Source organism: Rissa tridactyla, chromosome 4 (genome assembly GCF_028500815.1).
Source record: "Rissa tridactyla isolate bRisTri1 chromosome 4, bRisTri1.patW.cur.20221130, whole genome shotgun sequence".
Lineage (NCBI taxonomy): Eukaryota > Metazoa > Chordata > Aves > Charadriiformes > Laridae > Rissa > Rissa tridactyla.
Window position 1 is genome coordinate 9,965,765 of NC_071469.1, and position 26,386 is coordinate 9,992,150.

General features: G+C 40.1%; 2 protein-coding genes across 2 annotated transcripts in view; one reads left to right on the plus strand and one right to left on the minus strand.

Annotated features, from left to right (window-relative positions):
• Positions 1-2,912, plus strand: part of KIAA1549L (KIAA1549 like) — a 72,067-nt gene extending 69,155 nt beyond the window's left edge. Inside the window, exon 20 of the mRNA XM_054200250.1 lies at positions 2,631-2,912. Coding sequence (XP_054056225.1) covers positions 2,631-2,912 — 282 coding nt within the window. The remainder of the gene's footprint in view (positions 1-2,630) is intronic.
• Positions 2,913-16,300: 13,388 nt separating this feature from the next.
• Positions 16,301-17,840, minus strand: C4H11orf91 (chromosome 4 C11orf91 homolog). The gene is made up of 2 exons (XM_054197816.1): positions 17,495-17,840; positions 16,301-16,371 (listed from the first exon to the last, which is right to left on the minus strand). Exons 1-2 carry the CDS (start codon positions 17,838-17,840, stop codon positions 16,301-16,303), a joined length of 417 nt encoding a protein of 138 aa, XP_054053791.1.
• Positions 17,841-26,386: the final 8,546 nt, after the last annotated feature.

Here is a 26,386-nt window from a genome sequence, read left to right on the forward strand (position 1 = left end):
GTCTTCCATTCTTTTTTCCTTTTGTATCCCTACTCCTTGGCTGCAGTGCCATGAAAAAAAAAAAAAAAAAGTCAGGTATCACTTCTCAAAAGGGGAGACTGAAAACAAACCGGACAAAACTGGAACACAAGTCTCCAGCCACCAGTTCCTTCCTCTGGAAGTTTGTAACCCTGATGTGGGTTTCCCTGTCTGCAGGGAAAAAGGTGGGAAGAGCAGTTAGTGCCAGTGGAATGTACACAGGAATGGAGAGGGACGCAAGAAGCTGTCTGAAAAATAAACGTGGCAATAAGGAATTCAACGGAAAAAAATATTCCTTTTGACTTGACTTACCCACTACAGAGCCGTAACAACTTCTTGTTACTCAGACTTTCAGCCCTCCTTTGACCTTGCAGGTGAAGATGAAAAAATGTAAACCCAAACCACTGCAGTTTCTACAAAGAATTTTTATCTCCCAATGACTACAAATCTTTCAAGAAATTGTTTTTATTTGAAAACTATTACTAGACAAACTAGTAATAGTGTTAGCAACATAATATGATCAGAAAGCCTGAATGGAACTGCAAAAAAAAAAAGATCTAAATACTCAGGGTTTGAGTTTTTTGGATGCTTTCTGGTTTCTGAGCCTCAGGATCATAGCTCAGTCATGCTTCCAGGATTTTATTGAAAATTAGTGAGAGCAGAGGCTTACTATTTATAAGGTGAAAATTGAAATTCTGTATTATTCATGCATTTCCACTGGCTGGACTGTAAAGGAGGGAACAGAAAAAACAGGAGATTTGACAACAAAGAGTTATTTTATAAGCTTAATTTACTGTAAAGTATGCTTTTCTCAGTTAAATGGTAAGTATTGAAGCATTAAGTTTTGTGGCAGAAGGGAATCGTGTCCGACAAAGCATTTATTTTCCAAATCGCTAGATGCTGATTAGTGAAAGTAGGAACCTGGTGGCCCCTAGTGGTGTGTTCACATCTTGTACTACTGTAATGTTTGTCTTTTGAATAATCTATTGTAAACTAAACAGAGGCAACTGCATTTAATGATCACTTTCATGTCACCCCTGCTTCCTATGTTTGTCTCATCACACCATACTGAATGTGTTTGACATTCTCTTGATTGCTTGTTGGATATCCAAGATATCCTAGGGGTTGGATTTTCATAGGTTCTTAGGTGCCTGAGGTGGTAAGTTTTTCAAAAGCACCCAAGGGGTTGTTAAACTCTCACAGGGCCAAAGCCAAAATAGGATTTAAGTGAAATTCCAAAACTATCATTCTGAAGTCCATGCTGAGGCCCCATGTTTACCAGAAGGTATATAAATTGGCAGATGTTTCACAGCTTGACATTTCAGCCTGCTCGCAGACACCTATAATTCTGAAATTTTGCTTCTGGCATACCCACCAAAGCCTTAGCCCTGGTGGGTGATGCACCTTACACCTCAGCCTGACAAATCCAAAAAATTAGCTGAGAGATCTGCCTGGCCGCCGGTATTATATGCATATATATAGCAACAATGTATTTGTAAAGTAAAAAAAAGTGGTTTTCCCATTTAAAGCAAAAAGAATTACAAAGTTAACTTTTTGGAGTTTGGAAACTTATTGGTTAACTTCTAAGTGTAGTATTCTGAGTATAGTGTAGATAAATGTAGTTTTCCGAGTTACTCAGTTCATAAAGAAGTATCACTGAATTTCACTTGTCATTGGCGTGGACGAGAACGATCAGCCGGTAAGCTTTTTCTAAAGGAGAAATTATCTTGTCCTAGTAGTATGTTGTGGGTTGCCTTCTGTAACAACATAAAGCCTTCTGCAAAATGAAGGTCTATAGATTCCTGTTTTATAGGCTTTTGCAAAACATTATTTAATACTATTTTTATTTGATGCATTAAAAAACTTCTGAGGACTATAAAGACCGGTATCGTGTTTCATGGATTTGTGAAGGAAATTTAATATCTCACAGTGACTAAAGGGCCTATGTTATTATTTTAGTTTTAGCCAGTGTAACATGAGGCTGAAATCAGTGAAGTTACAATAACAGAGTAAAATTGTGAATGCACCATGTAATTCTGTCAAATGTAGCCAGAAATCCTGATACTTCTGAGAAATCAGTGCTGAGTTTCCAGATTGGCATACCTGAGCTTATGCCTGTTGTCTGGATCTGGTGAGTTTTTGTTAGGAACAGTAAGTCCAGAGACTTGGATGACTTGGATTAGACAGTGGCTGCAAATCAGCAAACTCCACTTTTCCATTCTAGGCTTCTCAGTGTCCTGAAACGTGGTGGTGCTGTCTGGTTAAAACCGAAATGTTTAGGGCTGGTAAGCAGAGGACACACTTCCAGAAAAGCCTTCTCCCTTGACTTTTTGCAGTGATGATAAATTAGGACATGCAATGTTTCCCCTGCAAGGTGTTTTTGCTGCCACAGTCTGAGGAGTTGAGAATTGGTACATTGACATGTGTGCATAAATGACACGTGCCAAGGCAGACATTTGTATATGGATGCTTGGGAGTATAAGGTTTATGTTCTCTTCATGTGGTCCTATCTGTTACTTCTTATTCTGCCCCAGGGAGGTTTGTGTTTCCTGGCAGGTGGCACTACGGATCAATTGTTCTGCATAATTTTCTATAATTACAATGCTCTACAGGTACCACTACCTGGATACATCGAGGCATATCCGAGGCCGCGCTACCAACATAATTCTCCTTCGCGACTTCCTCGCCAATACAGCCAGCAGGCGAGCATGCATCCCAGCCTGGAACAAGCTCCTCTGCCGTCCACCGCAGCTTCTCAGCAGAGCCTGACAGAAAACGACCCATCTGACGCTCCTCTCACCAACATTTCTACAGCTGCCCTCGTAAAGGCAATAAGAGAAGAAGTTGCTAAACTGGCCAAGAAGCAAACAGATATGTTTGAGTTCCAGGTCTAATATCTTTTGTGCGCAGTACTTGTATCGTGCAACCTGGGGTAGCAAAGGAAGCGACTCCTTTAATTTTCAGTTACAAACTTGCTGTGAATCGTGCCACAGTGATGGCATTTTTCTCTGTCTGAAAAGTCAACGCTATGAAATGACTTAAAGTAGAGCCACAGGACTCTGAAGATACATAATTCTGCTTGCCAGCTAAGGAAATGCTGCCGGGTAACTGTTTAATATGGATAAGGTTGATCATACGCAACTGTTTGTCACTTAGCTCTCGTGCTATGACCCATCATCACTAGAGATGCTGCTGGACGTGTCTGCGCCACACAATGTTTCATTTGCAGGCCCAAAGGTAGAGCTGCTGAAAATAACTTCTGCATGTCAAAACTTTGATTAAAGAAGAAAATACAGTAGAATACGGTTAGCTAAAGGCCACGGGAGGTGTGGCAGTGGCCATGTTAATTGTTTGCTGCAGAGCATTGTATAAGGGATGTTGATTTCAGCAATGCAGAGTCATTCAGCCTTTTCATTCTAGAGACGGTATTCAAACCAAAAGAATTCGAGATGAGTAAGTAATACAAATAAATGTCCTGTAAATAGCCCCGATTCTCCTCATCCTATTAACAGTACAAAGAAGTGAAAGAAGAGAAGACTGAAGAAGGTTAATGATATTTTGATAATCGGTGGCTACCTTGTCCCTGAATGCCACTGATGAGTTATGGAGGAGGTTTTTTTTCAGCATGAGAGAATATAATGCACGAAGAGCCAACAGAGGATATTGGTGCTAGAAGCTTCCAGGAGAAATGAAAAAAGGTTATTCGCATTTGCTCTATGTTCAGGCTTTTCACTCTGAATGCATGTGAAGCTGGTAAACTTGAGACCTTTCAGCAAGTCTTTCCAGCCTGGAATAATGAATATACCTGCTTGGACAAGAAAACCTCTGTTTAACACAGTGCTTTTTTCTCTTTCTTAAACAATGATATCTACGAAAGTGATGCCAGAAAGTGCTACTTGAAGCTGCAGTTGATTTTGATTACACTGGAACAGTGAATGCACACCCAGGAAGTTCTGAATGTAGAGGACCTGATTATTATATTAACCTGTAAATAAGTAAACTGTTAGATGAATTAACAAAAATACTAATGTTTTGTGAAAAAGAGAACGTTTCCAGAAATTATGCTGACTTTATATTGTGCAAGATAAAGGTGACTAATTGTTAAACCGCATTGTCGTATGATTCCAATCCCAAAAGAAAATCAAACCAGTTGAATGGGACAGTAGTTCATCTTTTGCAGTGGTACAAAACAGTTGGAGATCATGAAAAATTGTTTTCAGTTCCTTTGGCAATTAGCTTTGGGAACCGAAGTTGTTGCAAAATTTGTTGTGTGGGGCATGTTTGATGTCAACTGGAATTAAAGGTAATGATGTCCTTCATTTCAGTAAGTTATTTAGTTTTCCTCAATTGCTTGTGCTATTTTGTCTGATCATTTCATTTCCCTGAGTTTCTTTGGTCTTTACTGAGGTGAGAAAGGGAACTTGGTTTAGCTTTTTGGCCATCAGTAAAATGAGAGGAGAAGGAGAGAGGAGACTAGAATAGGGGATAGAAGAAGAAATTGAGGAAGCACAAAATTTTAAAGCAGAGCTATTTTTTCCCCAAAATAATTATATTATAAACCCTGACTGAGATTGTGATACATAGTTATCCTAGAATATACAGATACCTTCTGCTCCAATACTGTAAGTATTGCAGAAGCTTTTGGAATGCTAATCTTTAAACAAATATGAAATTTCATTTTTATTATTTAAAAATAAAATATAAATAAAATGTATTTTTGTAATTTCTATGTATATATGTGCTGTATATTTATATGTGACTAGTCTGCTACAGTCAGAAGATTTCCATAAACCAAGTGCAAAAAAAAAACCCCGAAAAAACCCCACAACCTAGTAATTTTAATAATCAATATAAACATGCTATGTTTGGAGTACACAAATATACATTTGGGTGACTTGGATACTAAACAACCAAAGAAACTCAGTCTTTCATATAAATATAAATCTAGTAAAAACAGACTGCTGTCTCATAATACTGATCTTATCAGTGTAATACAATACATCCAAATGTCTTTTTGTGTTGAATTAATAGCTGTCTAAGAATATCACGCTTAAAAATAACAACTTAAAAATACTGGGCGAAACTCAACGTGCTATAAAAAGACTAGTTCTGGTTGGCTTCAGTGTGAGCTTTACTTGCTGACAGCAAGGATAAGTTTCTTATGTAGTAGGTTTCGTCTATACCTGCAAGTTTCGCTAGAGTCACTAGAACAATATTCTGCTTATTCTTCAGCTATTTAAATCCCTCTAACATAAATGCAGACATAATTTAAGAGTGGATTATTTTTATTCAGACCAAGCTGGTTCGTAACTGGCTTAAGCTAACTTGGTAAGTGAAATCTACACTAAATTATGTCAGACACGTTTTGCATCAGCTTTATTACCTCAGTCTTTAAATGATTCTTCTATTTAAGCCCAGTAAAATTTTGCAAATAGATAGGCCCTTCTATGCAACAGGAGTGAAATGTGCTGTGAAATAAATTTCTGTATCTTAGATTCCAGTTTTGCAGAGTTATCCTAAAGCTGCCAGTATGGAAGCAGCGGCAATGGTGTGGATGGGATTGCTGAAGCCAAACAGCTGGGAAGGGTAATGTTACAATATACTCCTGAAAGAGTCAGAGCTGGTAGGATGTACCAGATTTAAACAGCATCTTTGGGACACTTAGCTCTGTTTGTAAATCTGTACCCATTCTTAAATGTAAGCAATTCAGTAGTTCTATTGAAAAATGTGTGAGGGTAAAGCCTTTGTATATGATGAAGCATATATCTTGCCAATTAAAAAGTTTGGGAGTTGTGTAGATGTACAGGGTTTGAATGCCTACGTGCAAAACAAAATGAACAAATAGAAAAAAACCAAATAAGAACATATAAATAGGCTTCTAGAAAGAAAACCCATTTCAGTAAAGTTAAACAAAGTACTCTTCATACTACCGAGGAAGACCTGTTAGACTTTCAAAATTAATTTTGTTTGGTATTGTATCGATGATGTGCAGCCTACTGAATATTCCCTTAACCGTCACTCTGAAACCATTGTGGTGCACTTTATTCACAAAGACATTTTACATTCTTCATTCATAATGGCTTTCTATCTTGTTTGTAATATGTTTTTCATTTTTTTTGTTGTTGGTGGTTTGGTTTTTTTTTTTAAATACAAAGTAAGATTATATCAAGATGGTAAGGACATTCCTGGGAAAGAAAAATCATGCTGTAATATTTATACTGTCTGAGCACAAAGTAATGATAAAGTGAAAATATAGTGTACAAAGAATTTGTAATATAATAAACATTTTGTATGGCTACAATTACAATATAGTTTTTCAATATTGATTTGAAAGAAGAAAGTATACCTGTTTAAAGTTATAACTTCATCAAAATATATTTATGCCATTTTTACTGATAAAAAGTTAGTCATTAAGGTTTTTCTACTAAGTGCCCCAATTTTCTTTAAAATGATGTTAAATGTTTAGGTGAAAATATTGTTTTCTGTGTACAAAAGTGTTGATGTTCTGACCAATATTGTCTTCAGATTTGTAAATCATCAGTAGAAACATCTACTAATGAAATGCACATAAAATTATTACTTGGTCTGTGTGTAATGACCAGTTTCAGTAGGAACAGTATGTGTGACATTTATTAACGTGAGTAGAACGGTAGCTTTAAGAGGACAAGAGGGTACTCGGACAGTCATTTTTTGAGAAAAACACATTATCTGGATTTGACAGAAGCTTTATCGCTCAGTGTAGAAATATACATAATATTTGTATCTAATAATATAATGGATAGAACTTGATAGAAGTGCACGTAAATCCTCTATATAGAAATGGTGAAAATTATCATTAGTAATGATCATTTCTTTTTCAGACTAACTTCGAAAAGGTGAGACATGGAGGAAAGAAAATGTAAGATAAAAATGCAAAGCAGGTAGAAAACGCAGCATAGAATTGAGTGGCAGAACTGACGTGAGGTCTCTGTCTTGTTTAAGGGATGACACATACAAAGCTAACTACTGGTTTTATTGTATTTCAAGATGTTTGACTGTAAAGAATGAATAACATTTTAATGCACATTTTTAGTCCTGCATTGTGAATCGCCGGTAGCCCATGTAAAAGTCTAGGGAGCTTGAAAGCAGCAAGTCTTTCTGAGCTAGCAGGAGAAGTCACTTTGTTTTGCTGACCTTGTTCATCCTGTATACGTCTGAGCAGCTCCGAGAACTGTGTCCAAGGACGCTGTAAATCAGTTACGGTCCTGAACTTGCATCTCTTGCACATAAACCAATCTCAGTGGCTTCCCTTGCCTCGTTGACATGAAATGGGATAGGGAGAGAACAAGTGTGAGAGAATATGAAGGATATTAACAGGTCAGGACCGCCTTAACTGTCTGGAAGCCGTGGATCTCGAGCTGCAGGTTAACTCATACCTATTAGAAAATGGTTGTGTTTGGCAGCTTCCTCAGCAAGGTGCGTTCCTTTCATTGTCAATGACCGAAATGTATGAATTAAGACTTGGTCCTGTCACAGAAGAGTGTATCAGTTCATACTTCCACTCCTTTCTGTAAGCCACACGCATTCTCTGCATAGCTCCACATGACAGTGGCATAATTAACGTGAGTCGTTTCCATTTACTCAGAGTAATCTCTTGTCATAAAACACCAAGTTGTAGGGCACCTTATATATATTTTACTACATCATTGGGGGGGGAAAAATAGACATGATCATACAGTATGTTAGTGTATTAATACCATTAGCCTTTTTTTTTTTTTTTTTTAAATAAAGGCTTTTTGAAAAAGGGAAAGGGTGGTCTGCTAAGATCAAGACTGCTTACTAGTCAAAGTGTGCAGGGCAACTGCTCAGTATGGTGTGGCTGATGGAGCAGATCTCTCCTCTCGCCACTTACTGCCCCTACATGAAAGGGTACAAGCACACAGCTTTTTTCAGTAAGACAGACATTAATTAATAATAAATTATATGGGGTAATATGTATATGGGGCAATAACATCTACATAGTTCTCTGTGACCATTCCAGATGCATTACTGGTCTGCTAAGCGATTTTTTCAAAGCAGTGTGTGTTCAAAGAGAAAAGAATCCGCTCAAGCTTGTTTACTATAATGTTATTTAGACATAGCACTGTAGACTTTGTAACAGTGCTATATAGAATCAGAATGCCAAGTGGTAAATTACACTTTCTCTGCTGGACTTTCTTTTCATGGGTTAATTTTTTGGCCATGACTCTAGGACTGAATAAGATTATTTACGGTTTTTGCTTATCAAAATATTTCAAAGTTCTATTTTTCCATTTTAAAGTGTAGGCATGCAAAATGAGGATAAGAGTACTCATTTAGAATGCTTTTTTTGAACTCTTGCCTTTCTCTTGTAAATAAATAATGTAAAACTCGACTTGGGGAAATGAGATTTACATAGGTCAGTAAATGAATTGGGTACTGATTTGCTCTTTAAAAGAAAGTTTCAAGATAGCCATGTCAGAAAGGCAGACTGGTTAATACTGCAGAATTTCTACTGAGAATAACTGCATCACACATCCTTCATCAAAAATGTTTTGGCGTGCCCAATGAGTGAAAAGCAATCAGAAAACTGCATTGGGGGATTCCTGTTATCCAGGAACGGGCTGTATACAAGACACGGGAGATGGGACAGGGATTTCAGTGGGGCTCCGAGGTAGGTAGGCTACCCTGTGTAACATGTTTGCCCTTTGGGTTGCCCTTGATACCAACAGACGTAACAACTGCAGCCACCAAAGTGGTGTGACAGAAAGGTGGTTTTAGGTCCTGATTTTTAAAACTATTGAGATGACCCAAAATCATATAATATTTCATATTTCTAAAATCACCTTGATACCATTGAAAATCCTTAGGCATTTTTAATAGGAGGCTGGTATCATACTCCTATATATGTACGTAAAAGATATTTTTTGAAAACTAGTTCTTTGATGCACCCATTTGTCCCCATCCATGTCAGGTTCCTCAAGGTGCACAGAAGCAGTAATGAGGAGTCGGTTCCTAGGGTTTTTCCAACCCCGATCATTCGGTGATTCTGTGAAAGATGAGAAATGGGTTTTAAATAGTTAGGTGGTCTAATGTATAGCAGATGTCTGGAAAATAATTACAAATACCCTGAAGAGATGTTTCAGGAATCTGATTTTTTTGCATTTGTTAAAAATAATTCTTATTTTAAGAAGTGCCTGACTTTTCATGAAATGTCCATGCTCAATTCACTCCCAAGGAGCAGCTTGAAACTATATTATGTTCTGTAAATAATTTTGTAACTTTATAAATACATATTTACATACTAGGCAATAATGGTCCAAAGGATTGTAACTTACACAGGAAGTTGATTCCACTGAGTACAACATTTAGAGAGGAGGCAATTTTTCTTCCAAAGTATGTCCCTCTTCCCTGCAGCTCAGTGCATTTTTATGCTTTGTAATCCAGTGTCTGAACACCATAACAGACACTGGCATCAGTTAAACTCTTGTGTAAAATACCTGGCGAAGAGCACTGGCTTTTGCAGCTTCCAGTGGGACCTTGTAAAGAGTGCCTGTGTATAGGATTAACTTTTTAAACTATTAAACCAGAAATTTCTGGATCCTTAAGTCTGGCTTTTTGCAAGTAATCAGTGGCTTTTACGTCCTGCATCACCAGCAAACTTAACCAATAGATACTTTGAGACGTGATGCAGCAGAACACAGCAGCCTGTGCCAGGGATTCACCAGGACCTAAAAAACGAGGGACTGTAATAGAAGAATAGGTGGTAAACCTTTTATTTCAGCAGTAGATGGACACTAAGTAATTATTAATTGATTACTCTGGCAGGTCAAAGAGTCTTGAAGCTTACTGCTTGGAATCAATTTCATATATTTGGTTAGCTTTTGATTTCTTCACGTGTTAAAAGTGTGTGAAAATAGCAACATTAACAGTGTATTCTATTTCAGAGTTCTAAACATGGGAGATTTGAATGTAAATAAACTTGAGGTTTATTCTTTGCCCTTGCCTTTATCTAGTACTTTCAACACTGCAGATAGGAAAAAAACCCACTTTACTCTCCAACAAATTAATTTTAATATTTCTTTCTATGGGAAAGCTTTTTTTCATTTCATGTTGGTGTTGGGTTCTTCAAACTGTATTCAAGGTCATATTTGATAGAAAAAATGACAGTGAAGCCAAAAATTTTGGAAAATAAGATAGAACCCATCTTACTGAGGCTGGAGCTTTGGTTTAGGATTTAGCAACCCAGCAGAAACAGCTCAGACCCAACAAAGGGTCTGTTCTGGGCAGTTCTTTGGGTTTCATTAGAAAGGACATGTGTACAGTGCAGTTATTCCTATGTTTTTTGACTTTTTATTTTCATTTAATATCTGTCTTGCCATAGCTGTGCATTTTGAATTTGACTTTTACATTGGTGTACAGAAAGAGGTGCGCTCTTTTAGCTCGGTAACCAACATATGTGATATAATTTTTATTTAGCTATGGCACTGCGTGGCTTTGGCCTGTGTTCTGCTTTGTGATACTTTCAGATGTCACATTAATATTAAGGCGACGTGAATATAGATAACGTCTTCCATTGAAGTTATTGGAAAAACGTCTGCTCACTTCAAGGAGAGCAGGACTGATCCAGAATTCTCTCAGTGAATTAACTATCACAAGTATCTTTAAATTGGGCAAAGATTGGAAGGATGCTGTCTACTTACAGGTAGCTGGAAATTAGATAAGAGGTTGGTTGTCCCTTTTTCATAATTTCGGATTGGTCCTGAGCAAGGCGCTTATTCTGACTATGCCTCAGTGTCTGTGTCCGTAAAGCAGGATTAAGGGTCCGCCTCTCCTCACACCCCTGGTGAGAAGTTGAACTAATTGAGAATGTTAGAAAAACTGAAACCCTGGAGTGGAAGTGGATACTTTAGTACAAAGCACTATTTATTATTTCATGGAGCTTTGTAATTGTTCAAGACGGTAAATTGCCTGTTCCTCTGGCAGCATTTAAATATACATAAATTTACAAGAAAAAAACCCCAAAACCAAACCTCTTGATGCTATTTCAGTATGTTCTAGGAAGCCTTTCCAATAACAGCTTCTACACTTTTTTACAGAGCTGTTATATCAATAAATTGTCTCACTTCCCATGCAACAGATCTCACTTTCTGATGAAATTAACTTTCCTTACGTCTTTGAATTATGGAAAGGACTAGCTCTGCATGATTACAAATATCCATGTATCTTTGCTGTTCACAGCTTGATTCAACTAAACTGTAATGGCTGTGTCTCTGAAAATTGCTCAAAATTTGTAAGTGTTTCAGCTGTAAATGGGAAAATTAGTTTTCTGAAGCCAGTAAGAGCTGCAAAATTGAGAGTGATTTGTAAAGCCAAGTTTAGGGATTAAACTGAAAGAGGAAGAAAATAATCAAAATTTTATACTATGCAATCAGAAGGGAAATCTCCAAGAACTGGTTCCTTTTGCAATTACAAACATGAAACCATACCAATGGTGGAATTTTACATATCACTGAAAAGAAGGCATTTAAAATGTTCTGGGTCGTTACAAATGGCTGTGTTTTTACTCTGAACCATAGGGTGATTCTAGAATGAAGCTTATGAGTACATAGAATAGTTTCTTTCTGTTAGTGGCTATAGCTTAGTTGAAGTTGTACATGTTTTTCCTTGGCAATTTTGCACATTAAATAAAATATGTCTTAAAATCTATGTTGCTACTTATTGGTGGTTCCTGCTGTGTCCTTTTCTGTAGATCAGCTGCTTTAAAGCATAAGCATGACTTTCCCTTGGAGCTGCCAGGGCTGTGTAGGGGTCCTGCTGATCATACTCTTGAGGAGGAACCTGGCAAAGGACAGGAAAGGAGTTTTAAGAACTTCACAAGTTAAAACTGTGTCTTTCAGCAGTGGCGTTTCCTCTGAAGAAAGGCGTTTGCCTACCTTGCAGAGGTGAGGACAGTTACCTACAAGCCCGCGAGTTTTGAGGACACCTTGTGATCCTGTGTTGCCTTTGTGAATTTTTTTTCCTCACCTTAATGTCCTCTATGCCTTCCCCTATTGAAGTCAATTACTGTGGTTTTTATTGGTGTTTACTCAGGCCTAAGTTTCCCGCTGTCAGTCTGAAGTGAAATTAAAAGGAAAATGCAGGTACGTGCTTTTGACAGTACTGCTTTTATATAATTTGTGATGCAAGAGATTTGGAATAAAATTTAATTTTACTACAAGGAACATGTCTAACCCTTCCTCCCTCTGTTTGCAGTTTCAGAGAAAAAAAGAGGCAGGAAAGGATCTTCCCAAAATAGAGGATAAATGAGCTTCCTAGTGTATGTATCACTACTAAAGTTCTGGACAGATGGTATACTTAAGATACAGTTATATATAAGAAAGTTGTGACTGTGAGTGCTTAAATTGTCTCAAGGGGTTGTCCTGGCTTTTCGCAAGATATACCAAAATCTCAGCCTAGTTTGCAAATGTATGTTTTTAGCATGTAACATTAAACAACTGACTAGTGTTATTAATAATCATGTTTCCTTAGAAAGGCCAAATCATAGAATCATTTAGGTTGGAAAAGACCTTTAAGAACATCAAGTCCAACCACAAAAAGCACCACTTATCGACTGTTTCTTGATTAGCACCTCTTATGGCACCTCCTTGATGCAGTATCTAGATGTCAGTGATCTTAAAAAACACTGTCTCCCAAACAAACGAAAGAGGACAAGTTTCCTAGAGTTAAGTGCTGCTCTTAATTTCCCTACTTGATGTTGAGATATTAGCTCTGAATTTTCAGGACAGGTGAATCTATCATGTAGCATTCACTGCTGAAAACTGAAAAATCATTTTATGATAGGTTATTGCTTTTGGATTTCCTCTCTAATCTGTCCCTGAGCTAATTAAGGCAGCTTTACTTCAAGATTAATTTACATTCTAATGATCCATTGTAATAAGGCTGAGTATCTATTGGGAGAATTTTAACGTAGCAAACTCTAAAGTAAAACAGTCTGAAATTTGATGGACCCAACTGTTTGGTATAAAATACTTTAAAGCTTAAATGCATTCTTGTTTCCAAATGGCTTCGTATCTAATTTTTCCCATCACAAAGCAGCCAAGGCCGCTTCAGGTTTCAGAAGTGAAAGACCTGAGGGCAATCCTTAGGGAGCACATGAGTATCACTGTAGGTGTAGACATGGCTTTCAGTGAGACAGCTGTCATTGCTCAGCCCTCAGGCTGGCTGAGAAGACGTGACATGAGGCTTTTTGAGAAGCCGCCTTTGTTAAGAATTGGAAATGGGAGCAACCCACTGATGTTTTGAGATCTCTGCCCATGAATCAAAATTGTAGCCAAATCTTTCCTTCTTGAATGATAGAGCTGTTGAGTCACAAGAGAGCTATATGAAAGGGATCTGAGCTGTGCCAGGATCTAAATGTCAGGTTTAGCCTTCCCTAAGCAGTGTAAAAGAGCAGAAAAAATTGAAAAATGGATGATGTGTGCTTTGTGAATAAAAGTAATGCAGTAAGAATGGTCAATCTATTTTGTTTAATATATCCTTAATTTTTAAGAAGGAAACAATGAACAGAAGAGTTTTGAGATGCACTGATTTGAAAGGAAAAAAACCCATAAGCCTACAGAGATCAGAGCAAATTACTGGAGGTAACAAGGTCACGTGGAAACAGAGAAGAAAAATGAAGTAAATAAAATGTTCATGGGCAAAGGAGAACCAACATATGTGGCATTATGTTTAACTGGTTGTTTCCCCAGGCTATTAATATAAGCTTATTATTCTCTTGTCAAATTCATGCACATGGATATGTTAATTTTTCTCACTGAAAGTACAAACAGTGATTCTTTCCAGGCAGAAATATTTCAGTGTATGTCCCATGTTTCCCCTACAGTCTCTAAGGTACTTTTGTAGAGCTACTTCACACACAGAAGGCCAAATTTGCTTTCCAGTGAAGACAGCCACCATCCTTTAACGATCTTCTTGGAACGGTGAGATGCTTCAGTGAAAGGACTTTGACCAAAGCATCCTGATAGCAGGGTGCCGTGGCTGACACTGGCCAAGGGAAGCCATTCTGCCTTGTTTTCGCACATGAATCAAATTATTTTTTGACAGTAGATGTGTGTCCTCAGGCAACTTTAATTGAGATTACATATTAACTGATGTTATTCCTCACGTTATCGTCTGGTAATTAAACATGAAGTGTTGTTTTAGCATAAAGGCCATATGACAGAAACTGAACAACAGATGGAAAGATTTAAACTGTGTGCTGAGAAAAGTAGCTCTGTTTAAGCCAAGAAAACCTGAGTGAACAATGTCTGATGAGAACTGAATGCCAAGTGGAAGAGTTGGTAAAAGGTGAGGGGAAGTAAGTTAGGAAGTGGCGATCATATGCATTGGAAAACCGTGTAGGCTCTTCCATTAACCACGGAAAACTTAAGAGTGGTTTAGAAGTGAAATTATTGTGGAGATTTGGGAAAATGAGGATAGTTCCTCTGCTACCTAACTTGCTTTAAAAGCTCTTACTTCTGCACTATACAATGCCTTCGAAGGCCCCTGTATATTGACCTTTTTTGTCCTGTCCAAGTTTGTCTTGTGGTATTTAGTTTAAACACTAATACATTTCTCATTTTCACAGTAATGAACCATTACAGTATCTGTTCATAGATTTAGCCTCAAAAAGTCTCTCTTTGTGAGAGACTTTTTAACCTCATTCCATAGAATGAGCTTTAACACACCAAGGCCCAGATTTCTAAGGTATTTAGGTAAAAATCTGGTTCTTCAGACACTTAGATCTACCTTTTGTGTATTTACTGCCTCAGCCTCTAAGAAGTGGTTGGAAAGGGAGATAAATCATCATGGTAATGTAAGAATTTCCCCAGCAGGTGTGAAAAATACCTCATTTAAGAAGCCCACTTTGGAAGTTACTTGCGATATGCTGTCTGGATTCAAACAGCTTAAAATATACTAACTGGTGAAAACAACGGTTTAGGCAGAAGTGCAGTGTCATTAATTAGGCTCTGAAGAGCTAATCAGCAATGGAGTGGTGCCAGGGTGGGCCTAAAGAGTAGATTTAAGAAAGCTGAAGGTGGAGGGTGTTTATTATGGAGTAAATAATGCCTTTGACAGGCCTGGGGCCTGGTCCCTGGCCCTGCCCTCCGTGAGGCGCACCAGGGTGTTGGACAAAACCTGGCATTACCATGCTTCCCTCGGCCCTGTTCAGGCTTTGTTTCAGTAAAAAAACCATATTTATTAGCAGATGAGACCTTGATTTGCCATATTGGTGGAGACAGCCAGCTGACAACGGCAGTTGTGGATGGTAGGATCCTGTTTAGGATCTCCTAGCTGCTCTGAAAAAAGGTGATTACTAAGTTCGCTGATTGACAAATGGGAGTTATAAACTCTATATTTTTTTAATAGAAACTCTGTGTAGGGTAGATCGAAATCTGGCTGGGAAAATTAAGATAGTAAAAGAGTGAATGCTGTAATAAGCTGTAATAGGAAATAAATTTTTGATATCGTATTGTGTTAAAATGCTTCGCAGTTGAGCAACTCAATAGCAGGTTAAAAAAAACCCCACAGATTAAAATATTACCTTTTTTAAAAAAAAGCTGCTTGCCAAAATATGATAGCTTCAGGGTTGGTAACTATTATTTCATGCTGCCACCTACTGCTCTTGAATTAGAACAGGAAAAAGTACTTGGTATCTTGTTATCAGTTTGATGAGCCTATTTACTACTTCATTAGGTTATTCTCGGTGCCATATATGGCATTGCTTTTTTAATGGCAGATATTCTCCAGGTCTTCAATCTGTCATCACTGCTTCTGTCCGTTGTTTCTCATGAAAGGACATGCCTTCCAAACATACGGATGTTGTCACTCCAAAAACTGCCACAGGTTTTAGCCTAAGCGCTGCTAGTCCTAAAATAATAGTAAAATATTAGTTGTAAGTCAATTCATATGACTATTCTGTTCAAAACTAATTCAAGCCATAACTTGTGTAATTTCGTGGTACGCTAAAGACAATAAAAGAATACACTGTGATTGTTTGTAACAAAAGTTTTTATGCTAACATGAAAGTAGTTTTCTAAAGCTTGCTTAGAGGCATAGGGCTTTTGGCCATATCTACTTATTCTCAGTTGCACTTAATATACTGAGAATTAAAACAAAAAACCCACTGTATTTTGTATTGGAATTACTGCGTGTTTCCCTGCTATTTGTATCTTGAACATCGTCAATGGACTGCTAGGAATCCTGATAGCAGCAGTGTTAATCTCTTAGTGTTTTGGTGTGGCTATTTCTTCAGCTTCTGCCTTGCTTTCATGGCTTGCATCTTTTCTTCTTTCAGTGCCTTCAGAAGTTTATCTAAACAGAATGAAACATAATTTGTCATTAATTTTGTCATTAATGGTTTATAATGCTTTAAAGTAAATCAAATAATGGGTTAAGCAAACCAGTAATATTCCTTGCAATTTGTCTAGCCAATAGCTGAAAACTAAAGTTTCTCACGTTATGAAAATAATAGGTATTGAAATGGAAGAAGGTATCTATTGCTATGACAAAGGAAAGAAGCTATTAATTTCCTGTTCTGAAAAGTAATGCAAACTACCTATCACAATTTCTTTGAGATTTTCCTTTGAATGTGTATATCTGATAGATGTTTTTTCTGTGTTCTTGTAACCTTTGCACTCCCGAAAGCTTCCTGACTGGCAGCCTGTGGCCTTGAAGGAAATGATGAGCATCCCATCCTTAGGGTTGTTGGCCTCCCCCCGGGAACTCTCAGTAACCACTATCTCCTGAACTATTTTATTTCCTGTATTTCCATCATAGCCAGTAGGTTTTAAAATTAAAATGCTGGACTAATTTAATTTTTTTTTTACACCTCCAACTGTTTGTGGCCATCAGTGACCTTTATTTTCCATCAATGCTGCCTTAGAACTGCAGGATCTCATTAGTGGTGGATACATCTCGCATGTACAAACTCCCTCTGATTTGAGGAGCATCTGAATTGGGTTTTTTTGCTAGTGCTTAATGACTTTGGGGGTTTTATGACTTTTGGGGGTTTTGTTCCTTTGTGCAAAAGTAACAAAAGTAACCACATCCCTAATTCTTGTGCCTCCTTTAATTTGTGTCCCTAGCTGGTTGCCTGTGACCAGGTTAGATGACGGGGAACAAGGGCTTTGCTCCATGCACCCCATGTGCTCCCAGGGCACCTGCTGCAGGGCACAGTTAGATGCTGGCCACCAAGCCCAGGGAGGCCCACGCCAGACCCCACAGGAGCACTGCTGCGTGCCCAAGGCTGGCTTACGGGTGCAGAGATCCACAAGCCAGCCCCTGCACATTGTGCTTCAGTGGGTTATTGATGGAGGAACCTGCTGCCTTTGAGACCGGGCTGTGCTCGAAGTGGCAGGGAGGCCACCACCCCACTCTCCGGCGGCCCCGAGGCGAGTGGATAGAGCCGTAGCTGGCCCCGGGGGAAGACACGCACACTGCTGGGCGTCGAAGCCGTCGCCGATGAGCGCCAGCAGCTCCAGCTCCTTCAGGCGGATGCCCAGCTCGCAGATCTCGCCCTCCAGCTGCTCCCCGGGCCGCCGCGCCGCGCACCCCGCCTCCTCCGCGGCCGCCGCCGGGCAGAAAAAGCGCAGCGGCTCGTAGGCGATGGGCGCCAGCGCAGCCGCCCAGCGGGGCGCCTCGGCGGCGGCCGGCGGGGGCTGCCGCGGCCCGCACAGGGCTGCGAAGGGCGTCCTCACGCCGCCGCTCTGGGCCGGGAGGGGCTCGGCGCGTTCGTGGAAGTGGGGGAAGTAGAGCGGCCGCGGGAGGCGCTGCTCGGCCATGGCGCCGCCCGCCAGACCCCGGGGCCAACGGCGGTTGTCCCGGAGACGGGCCGGGCTCGGGGCTCTCCATACCGGGCGTTGCGGGCCCGCTCCCAGCGCCGGGGGAACCCAGGCGGGGCCCGGCCCCCTCCCTTCCTCCCCTTCTCCCGCCGCGCCCCGACCTCGCCCCGGGGCTGCGGCCGGGCCGCCGCCTCCCTTCAGCGGGCCCGGGCCCGGCGGCCTCCCCGCGGGGCTGGACGGAGGATAAATAGTGAATCTCCCAACATCCAACACGATCGGTGCGGAGCCAAAGTGTGGGTGATGCTTCCAGCGTGGCTGAGTTTTCCTGCGAGAGGGCAGGCGTTTCACCCAGCGGTTTTATTTCTGGGCCGGGGACGTGGTGTTTCAGGGGTACGTTGGGCTCCGGGAGGAGTGTTTGTTAAAAGAAGCAAGAACGGCATTGTCCAATAATTGTTTTTTAGCAGTTCATCCTCAGGCTACATGTGAAACGAGGGAACCAGACATTGAGGATGGAAGGATGCTGGTGACAGGGAAGAATTAATCTTCGGGGTGCTTGGTCGCAGATAGCTACCGCTCAGCGTAGCTGATGTCCAGGATTATAGGGTGGGGGTTTTTGTTGAGTTCCCCCCCCCCCCCCCATAAACCTTTAATCATTTATTTGGATTTGGGGATGAGACCTGTCATTAACACTGACTGGTTGCTATGTCGTAGGAAAGCATTCGGTTAGCTTTAGCCACGTTTCCATTAAACATGACAAAAACCCATGGCTGATAACTTCTGTGGAGTTCAAAACAGGCCAAAAAAAACCCCCTGGGCTTCCTGCAGGACTTACAGGCTGGCTTTGAGGTGATTTGAGGTGTTCTGAACAACCCTAGAGCGGTGCTGTACCAGTGCTGTTGGTGGAGGTTTGATGACTGCAGTGGCTGTGGACGTTAGTTACGATTAGTAAATTCACTTCAAATGAGGTGAAAAGCCCACTGCAGTACTAATGCAGGCTTGAACAGACTTCAAAAATATTCAGCCCCTAAGGGACTGCTATGTGCTCTGGAGTAAATTCCATTTTTAAAGCTTTCCCTTGAATAAAATGAGAGGTTTAGTATTACCTATTTCTAGGAGTGGACTTCTGTGTGCTTAGGTGTAGTGCTCTGTGCTGGGAGCCCATACTGATATGAATGTTGTTTTTTTTTTTAAATTTAGCAGATCTACATACATTCACTGTGACAAGAGCGACAGTCAGTGCCCTGAAAAGCAGTAGGAGCAGAGACATAGTGGCAGGAGTCCTTCAGTATTTTATTATCCTGTGCACTGTTTAGGGAACGTGCTCTGACTTGGAGTCAAAACCGACTGCAGTATATGTAGTGTGCTTACATTATTAAAATACCAGTATAGTACCAGTGTAATACCAGTACAGGTTGCATATTTTGTGAATGGAACACACGTATTTGAAATGGGCACTGATCAGATAAGAACTCTGATAATAAGATGTCTTTTTTTCCCCTCCCAGTTCTTAGTGGATTAGACAAGAATGACCATTGTAGTTGATTCTACGTGACGACTGAGGAGAGAGTCCAAGCATTAGGTGGGCACAGCACCTGCAAGTGTCTCCTTTTTTTTTCCCCCTCTGTGATAATTTGTGAATATATAGTAAAGTCAATAACCCTTCCATACCAAGGTTGTCGTGAGTCTCTTTTGAAAGCAAAACAGTGCTTGTGCAGAATTTGCAGGGAGCTCTACTTTTGAGACCAGCAGGAGGCCCAGTGCTTCCACTTATCTTTACTAAAAGAAGTATCTGTTTATCTGTGAAGATGCAAAACAAACAGACACATTGCTATTTTATTTGAATTTGATTCAATCTGTCTTTATGCTCTGATCTAGCTTCCCTTTTATTGATACAATTCACTTTGTCATTGGGGTAATATTCACATACTTTTAATTAGTAGTACTTTGAATAGCTGGATTTGGACTTTTTTTCTCTGAGCCTTTTCTATCACCACAGCAGAGTAACTACTGTCTTGCTGTTGCGCTGTCAAGCACACCCTTGCTTCCCCATCTCTTAACTATTAAAGAACAGGTAAAATATTATTAGTTAGTATTCAGTAGGGAAAACCAAAATGTAAGTATATCAAGAAGTGTGTAAGTACATATGTAGGTGGAAGAGAAGGGGTGCTAGAAAACCAGTGAGGTTCTCATGACTTTAAAGCCCAATTTTAAATTTGTGCGGTGTATTCCTTCCATAGGGTGTGATAAGGAAGAGCATATGCTTTCAAAAGAATTAAGAAAAATAAATAAATAATTCTTTCAAAAGAATCGAGAAATACAAAATATCAGGTCTTTACTAAAAGTGTCTGTTCTATGAACTAGCTCTTATGACTGACATATGTATTTTTCGCAAAGTGGCGTTAACAGTCCTAGCCATTGTTTGTTCATTGGTAGCGGCATGCTTCATACTGTCCCAGAGTGTCCTAGAAATACTCTAAATAATGTTTTAGTACATAGGCGATGCACAAAGATTTCTGCCATGCAACTGTTACAGGATGTTTGTATGGAAAGCAAGGATAAAGATTGATAAAGATTGATTGATAAAGATTTTGATAGGGTTATTAATGCAATTATTCAGAGTTAAAGCCAGTATATGTACTTAATTTGGGAGAGAAATGTGGATATTCCTTAACACACGTGTATATATATTGTGAAGTTTTATTCATTTATTATAACTAGCAGGGATGAGGTGCCAAGAGATGTCAAGGTCGGTCTTGGCCCTAATCCGTTGCAGCTATTCTGAGTTTCTGAAGATAGATCTTAGTGAAAAGAGAAAAATAATCTTTCAGAACACAGAGAATGGAGATTTTCAGCTAAAGGGGGCAAAAAGGGGAAAAAATGTGCTGAAAAGTAAGTGGAGGATACCTGCGTTCACTAAAGAGGAGAATTTTTGCAAGTGGTGTAATTTCACACTTCTAGCATTTCTCTTTCATCATTTGGTATCAGTCAAAGATACAATTTACAAACATTCTATTTTCCTAAAACATGTGGACTAGTGAATCACAGCAATACATGGTTTTATATGCTAGATGCTAAAATCATGAACCTGAAAGTTCCTTTATTTTATCCTTAACAGCAAATGAAAGTGTGCGATACTAATGCTGAAGTAGTGGGTCGTGTTGTCTTCAGGTGCCATCTGGTGGAGTTTTTACAGCATGTTAAAAGTCCTGCTTTTTATTTCTGATTGCAGTAGTCATGCGGTTAAGTATGTGCTGAGCACAGAAGAGGTTGCTTCAAGGATCAGAAATTAGAGATACAGAGATTAAATAAAGATGATGAGCAGGAGCGCAAAGGCTGCAGCAGGGAGTTTTCATCAGATTATAATGCACATCCTTATAGCACGGGTTTCAGAGATTTCCAGTTCTCATAACTCTTAACGTTTTCTCCTTCATTTAATGTGTAACTAGTGATAGCCTCTCTGCTGTGAAGCAAATAATGTTCTTGGTAATGATATTTTGAAATTAAGAGTAACAGTCTAACCTTTTTTGAGGGGAATGCTGTCAAGGTATTTTGGAGTTTATTTTTGTAATTGTACAGGCATCTTGAGATGATGTGTTACTATTAATATAAGCCCAAAGATCACATTAAATAACAAAAAGATTTTTGTAAATTTTATAGTAGAATAGTCACTGTATACATTAACTGTCTTCGGGACTTAAGAATCAATTATATGAGTTACAGTAGGATTCTTCCCATGGGAGAAAGTACTGTCATTCTGCTTAATCAGAGTTAGAAGTATATTATTTTCTAGGCCTCAGGAATAAGGTCCTTTTCACATGTCTACACAGGTAATCATGGAATGGTTTGAGTAGGAAGGGACCTTAAAGATCATCTAGTTCATTCCCCCTGCCATAGACCAGGCTGCTCAAAGCCCCACGCAGCCTGGCCTTGAACGCTTCCAGGGACGGGGCATCCACAGCTTCTCTGGGCAACCTGTGCCAGTGTTTCACCTAAAGTTCCTACCTAAAGCCAGTGTATGATAAAGCAGGATTGCATGTTGGATGCTGCCTCCTGCGAGCAGGTGAAACATCTGGGAAGAGACGGGGAAGGGAGAGGAAAGACTCCTGTCTACCTGCCAGGAAGGCAGGGACATCATGCTGCGAGATGTGAGAAAAACTCCGCTTTTAAGAAAAGTGTGTTGATTTGCCGTATTTATAGTGTTACACATGTGCCTTCATCTTTGCTGTTCAAAATATGTTTCCAAAGTTGGGATCCTTTAGTGCGGGGTTATGCAGATGAATACATCATACAAACAGAAATTTTGTGTAGCTAAACTGATTCGAAATGATATAAAGATCAGTGTTTTGAAATAAAAAAATACATATGTGTACTTTGTAGGGCAGCAATTGCAGTATGGACAATAACTATACAGATTTGGTCCAATAGAGGGAGTAATATGCATACAGTTGGCAGCGTGTTATAATTTGCTAAATTTAGCACATTCATCTTTGTGCAGTTAAGTGTTGATATTTGAAGTGCTTATGAAAATGTTAATTTTAGAGAAGCAAGTCTTTTACTTATCTAGCCAACAGAGACAATAGTGACAGTATTCCAGCCACCACTCCTCTACAGTACTAAAAACTTTTTGAAAGGCTTTTCTGTTGAGGGAAATTAAGGATAGTTGATTAAAGTTATGAAGTCTGAGGCAGGTAAAATATTCTCATGTTAGTGACAGCAGGCAATGCAGTCTGCAGTGTCAGTGATAATATCGGTATTTGAAATGGTAGGAATGGTAAACTGTACTGTTAACTGCTTGTGTCACCATATAAGCTATATAGAATTATTTTGCATTTTCTATGCACATTTATTAATTCTTACATTCAGTGATACCTAGGAGAGTGTCTTCTATTGGCTTGATATGTACAGTTTGAAAAATTACAGCTGCTGACAACATAAGCAATTTAAATACTGATCCTCAGAAGTGTCAAGTGGGCACATGTGTGAATTCATATTTTCACACGGATTGCTCTAAGAATCCGTAAAAGCCACAGAAGCTATAGCTCTTCCACTTTTGCAATGGATTTTGTATGGCTGTTTCTTAATGAGAAGAGTCCCACTATGTTTGTGAACTATTGTACTGCATCTAATTTGTCTCTTGTTTCTGTTTCTTTCTTTGGAGTCCCTTTCAGAAAGGTTCTCTTCTCTGTATTTGAGAAGATGTTGGTGCTGTTCGACCCAATCCTGATTTAGACATGTGACTACTACCACAGTGTATTAGTATAAATTGTAGTAATTAGAATAAATATATTCGGTTTGCGTGGTAAAGTTTTGATAGAATGGGGGCTACGGGGTAAGCTTCTGAGAGAAGATGCTAGAAGCTTCTCTGATGTTCAACAGAGCCAATGCCAGCCGGCTCTAAGATGGACCGCCAAGGCCAAGCCAAACAGTGACACTGGTAGTGCCTCCATGATAGCATATTTAAGAAGTGTTAAAAACTGCTGTGCAACAGCAGCTAAGAGAGAGGAGTGAGAATATGTGGGAGAACCACTCCGCAGATGCCAAGATCAGTGAAGAAGGAGGGGAAGGAGGTGCGCCAGGCCCTGGAGCAGAGATCCCCCTGCAGCTCCTGGTGAAGACCATGGTGAGGCAGGCTGTCCCTCTGCAACCCATGGAGGTCCAAGGTGGAGAAGATATCCACCTGCAGCCCGTGGAGGACCCCATGCTGGAGCAGGCAGATGCACACAAAGGAGGCTGTGACCCTGTGGGAGGCCTGTGCTGGAGCAGGCTCCTGGCAGGACCTGTCACCCCCTGGAGAGCAGCGCACAATGGAGCAGGTTTGCTGGTAGGACCTGTGACCCCGTGGGGGACTCACGCTGGAGCAGTCTGTTACTGAAGGACTGCACCCTGTGGAAGGGACCCATGCTGGAGCAGTTCATGAAGAACCACAGCCTGTGGGAAGGACCCACGCTGGAGAAGTTTGTGAAGGACTGTCTCCCATGCTGGAGCAGCGCAAGAGTGTGAGAAGTCCTCCCCTTGAGGAGGAAGAAGCGACAGAGACAGCGTGTGATGAACTGACTGTAACCCTCTGTCCTGGTTTGGGGTGAAGCAGAGCCAACCTTCTGTTCAGTGAGAGAGGCTCTTGCTCACACCTGTTGCTGTGGCCACCAGGGTCAGCTGACTTGGGTGTTTACCCCATGGAGGGGTTGCACCTGTGGGGAGGAGGGGACAGGTCTGGTGACACAAACTGACCAATAGGGTATTCCATCCCATCTGCCATGCTCAGTATAAAAGCTGAGGGATGAAAGAGGTCAAGTTGGTTCCTCTCTGGTTGGCTGCTCTCCAGGGGCTCTCTTCCAAGGGCTCTTCTTCTTCAGATCTTTTTCTGACAGGCTCTTCTTCAATGGACTGCTTCTTCAGTGGCTCTCTTTCTGAGGAGGACCCTGTCAGCTCATCTGCCTTTTGATCCCAGTCAGTGTGTTCCAGTTCCCATTTGTCACTGAGTCCAATCTGGAACTTCCCCAGTGCCTGCCAGTGACGTCTCCCTGGGAGCTTGAGACGGTTTTGTGTATATCTGTATATATTGTATCTATTTCATTATTTCTTTTTTTAAAAATTTTATTATTAATATTTCATTAAGGTAGTTTGTTTTTTTCTAAACTCAGAAAATCTCTTTATCTTTCTTCTTCCTCTCCGTAGAGTGAGAGGTGTGGGAGAGCATTTGTTGTCTTGTCATTGGCCAGCCTGGCCCAAACCATGACACCCTCATTCTATGTCCCCCTGCGAGGCTCGGGGGGGAGGAGATAGAGGAATTGGGAGTGAAGCTGAGCCCGGGAAGAAGGGAGTGGTGGGGGGAAGGTGTTTTAAGATTGTTCTTATTTCTCATTATCCTGGTCTGATTCAGATTGGCAATAAATTAAATTAACTTCCCCAAGCTGAGTCTGTTTTGACCGTGATGGTAATTGCTGAGCGATCTCCCTCTCCTTATCTTGACCCATGAGCTTTTTGTTACGTCCCCCCCACCTCCTGACCACTTGAGGAGGGTGAGTGACAGAGCAGCTGCTTGGTGGGCACCTGGCAGCCAGCCAAGGTCAATCCCCAGCAGTAAATTAATCTATATTATTTGCTATTATTAACGTATGATTATTTTTACTGAGTTCATTAGTTTATTAGTTCATTAGAGTTTATTAGTGCAATTGATTTCAGAACTATGCCACTCCCTTCCCTGGCGCTTGTGTCTGGTCTGCTAGGTTTGTCACGTTACAACAATACAAACCAATATGCAGAGGGCTATTTATAAAGTCTTAAAGCACTGTGCCAGCAAACTTAAAATTAACATTGAGCAACTAATTAACAATTATACAACTTGAAAGAAGTGCTAATTAAAAAGTTTTTAAGAGATGAGTTTTCAATTGAAATATGAAATTAGCCAGAGACTTAGTGCCTGAAATGGAAATTTGGACTGATTAGCAGAAATGCAAAAAGCACTAGCTGTGTAAGAAATGAATTTTTAATTTTCTTTTCAGGTAAGTCTCTGCCAATCTCTAGGATCAGAAGATCCACTGCTTTGGATAGAAAGTATAGATAAAACTGTATGTTTCAGTGTTGATGTTTCAGTCTTATACATGTTTATGGTGTGTTCAACCACAGTAAGTTGGAGATTTTGGCAGAGAGACCAGGTCTCTCTGCATCTCTCTGGTGGTTTCTGTGCTACTGAGTTCAAAACGCCTGCCTTATTCCAAGAACACGACACAAGGTAAGAAAAAACAAGATAGCAATTGTCTGGAAGACTTAGAGTTGCCTGTTTAAAGGCATTCAAGTCTGGTAACTGGGGGACATTTCTCTGTTTTGGGGTCTTTCTCTTCTTTACCATTATGTCCTGTTGTATAGAATGTCAGGAATGGGAAATCAGTGGCTACAGAAGTGGCTTAGATGCTACGTTTTTACAAGACATAAAGGGGTGAAGGAAGCGTAAATAGAATAAAAACAGCATTAAAAAGCAATCTACCTGCAGACTTATGCATTGTATCTTGTGTATGTGTAGGGTGAGGAGGAGTGAGCTTATTTTGATAGAGCAGAGTAATGTCTGCATGTTAATTCAGCAAAGTGCTTTGATTACCTGTGTTTGCATCTGAGTTAATGATGGGTGCTTTTTCTTTAAACATGAATCTTGGTCGAACCCTATTTCTTGCCACCAAGTATATCTCTAGGATGACCTCATTTCTGAAACGTTATTTTCTGGAAATCATATTGTCTTAGGAGTGTACTTGGCAATCTAGAGGAAGGAATGAGACCTCCTGTGGAGTCAGAAAGCGGAATTCCACTGAGCATTAGGCTAGAGATCTGGGTTCGGTGCTACTTCATGCATATATGAAATGAGTCATCGTGGCAGGTGAGGTTGCACAAAAAAGGCGCAGTTCAGCACATAAAAAATTAAAGAGAGCCCAATCCATGCCAGCTTTGAAATAATAGAACTCATGAATAATCCTGAAGGCAGTCTTGCACCTTGCTCCTGGCTGTTCATGTGCTGTACTCCAAACTCCTGTTAAAATTCCTGTTGCAGAACCATT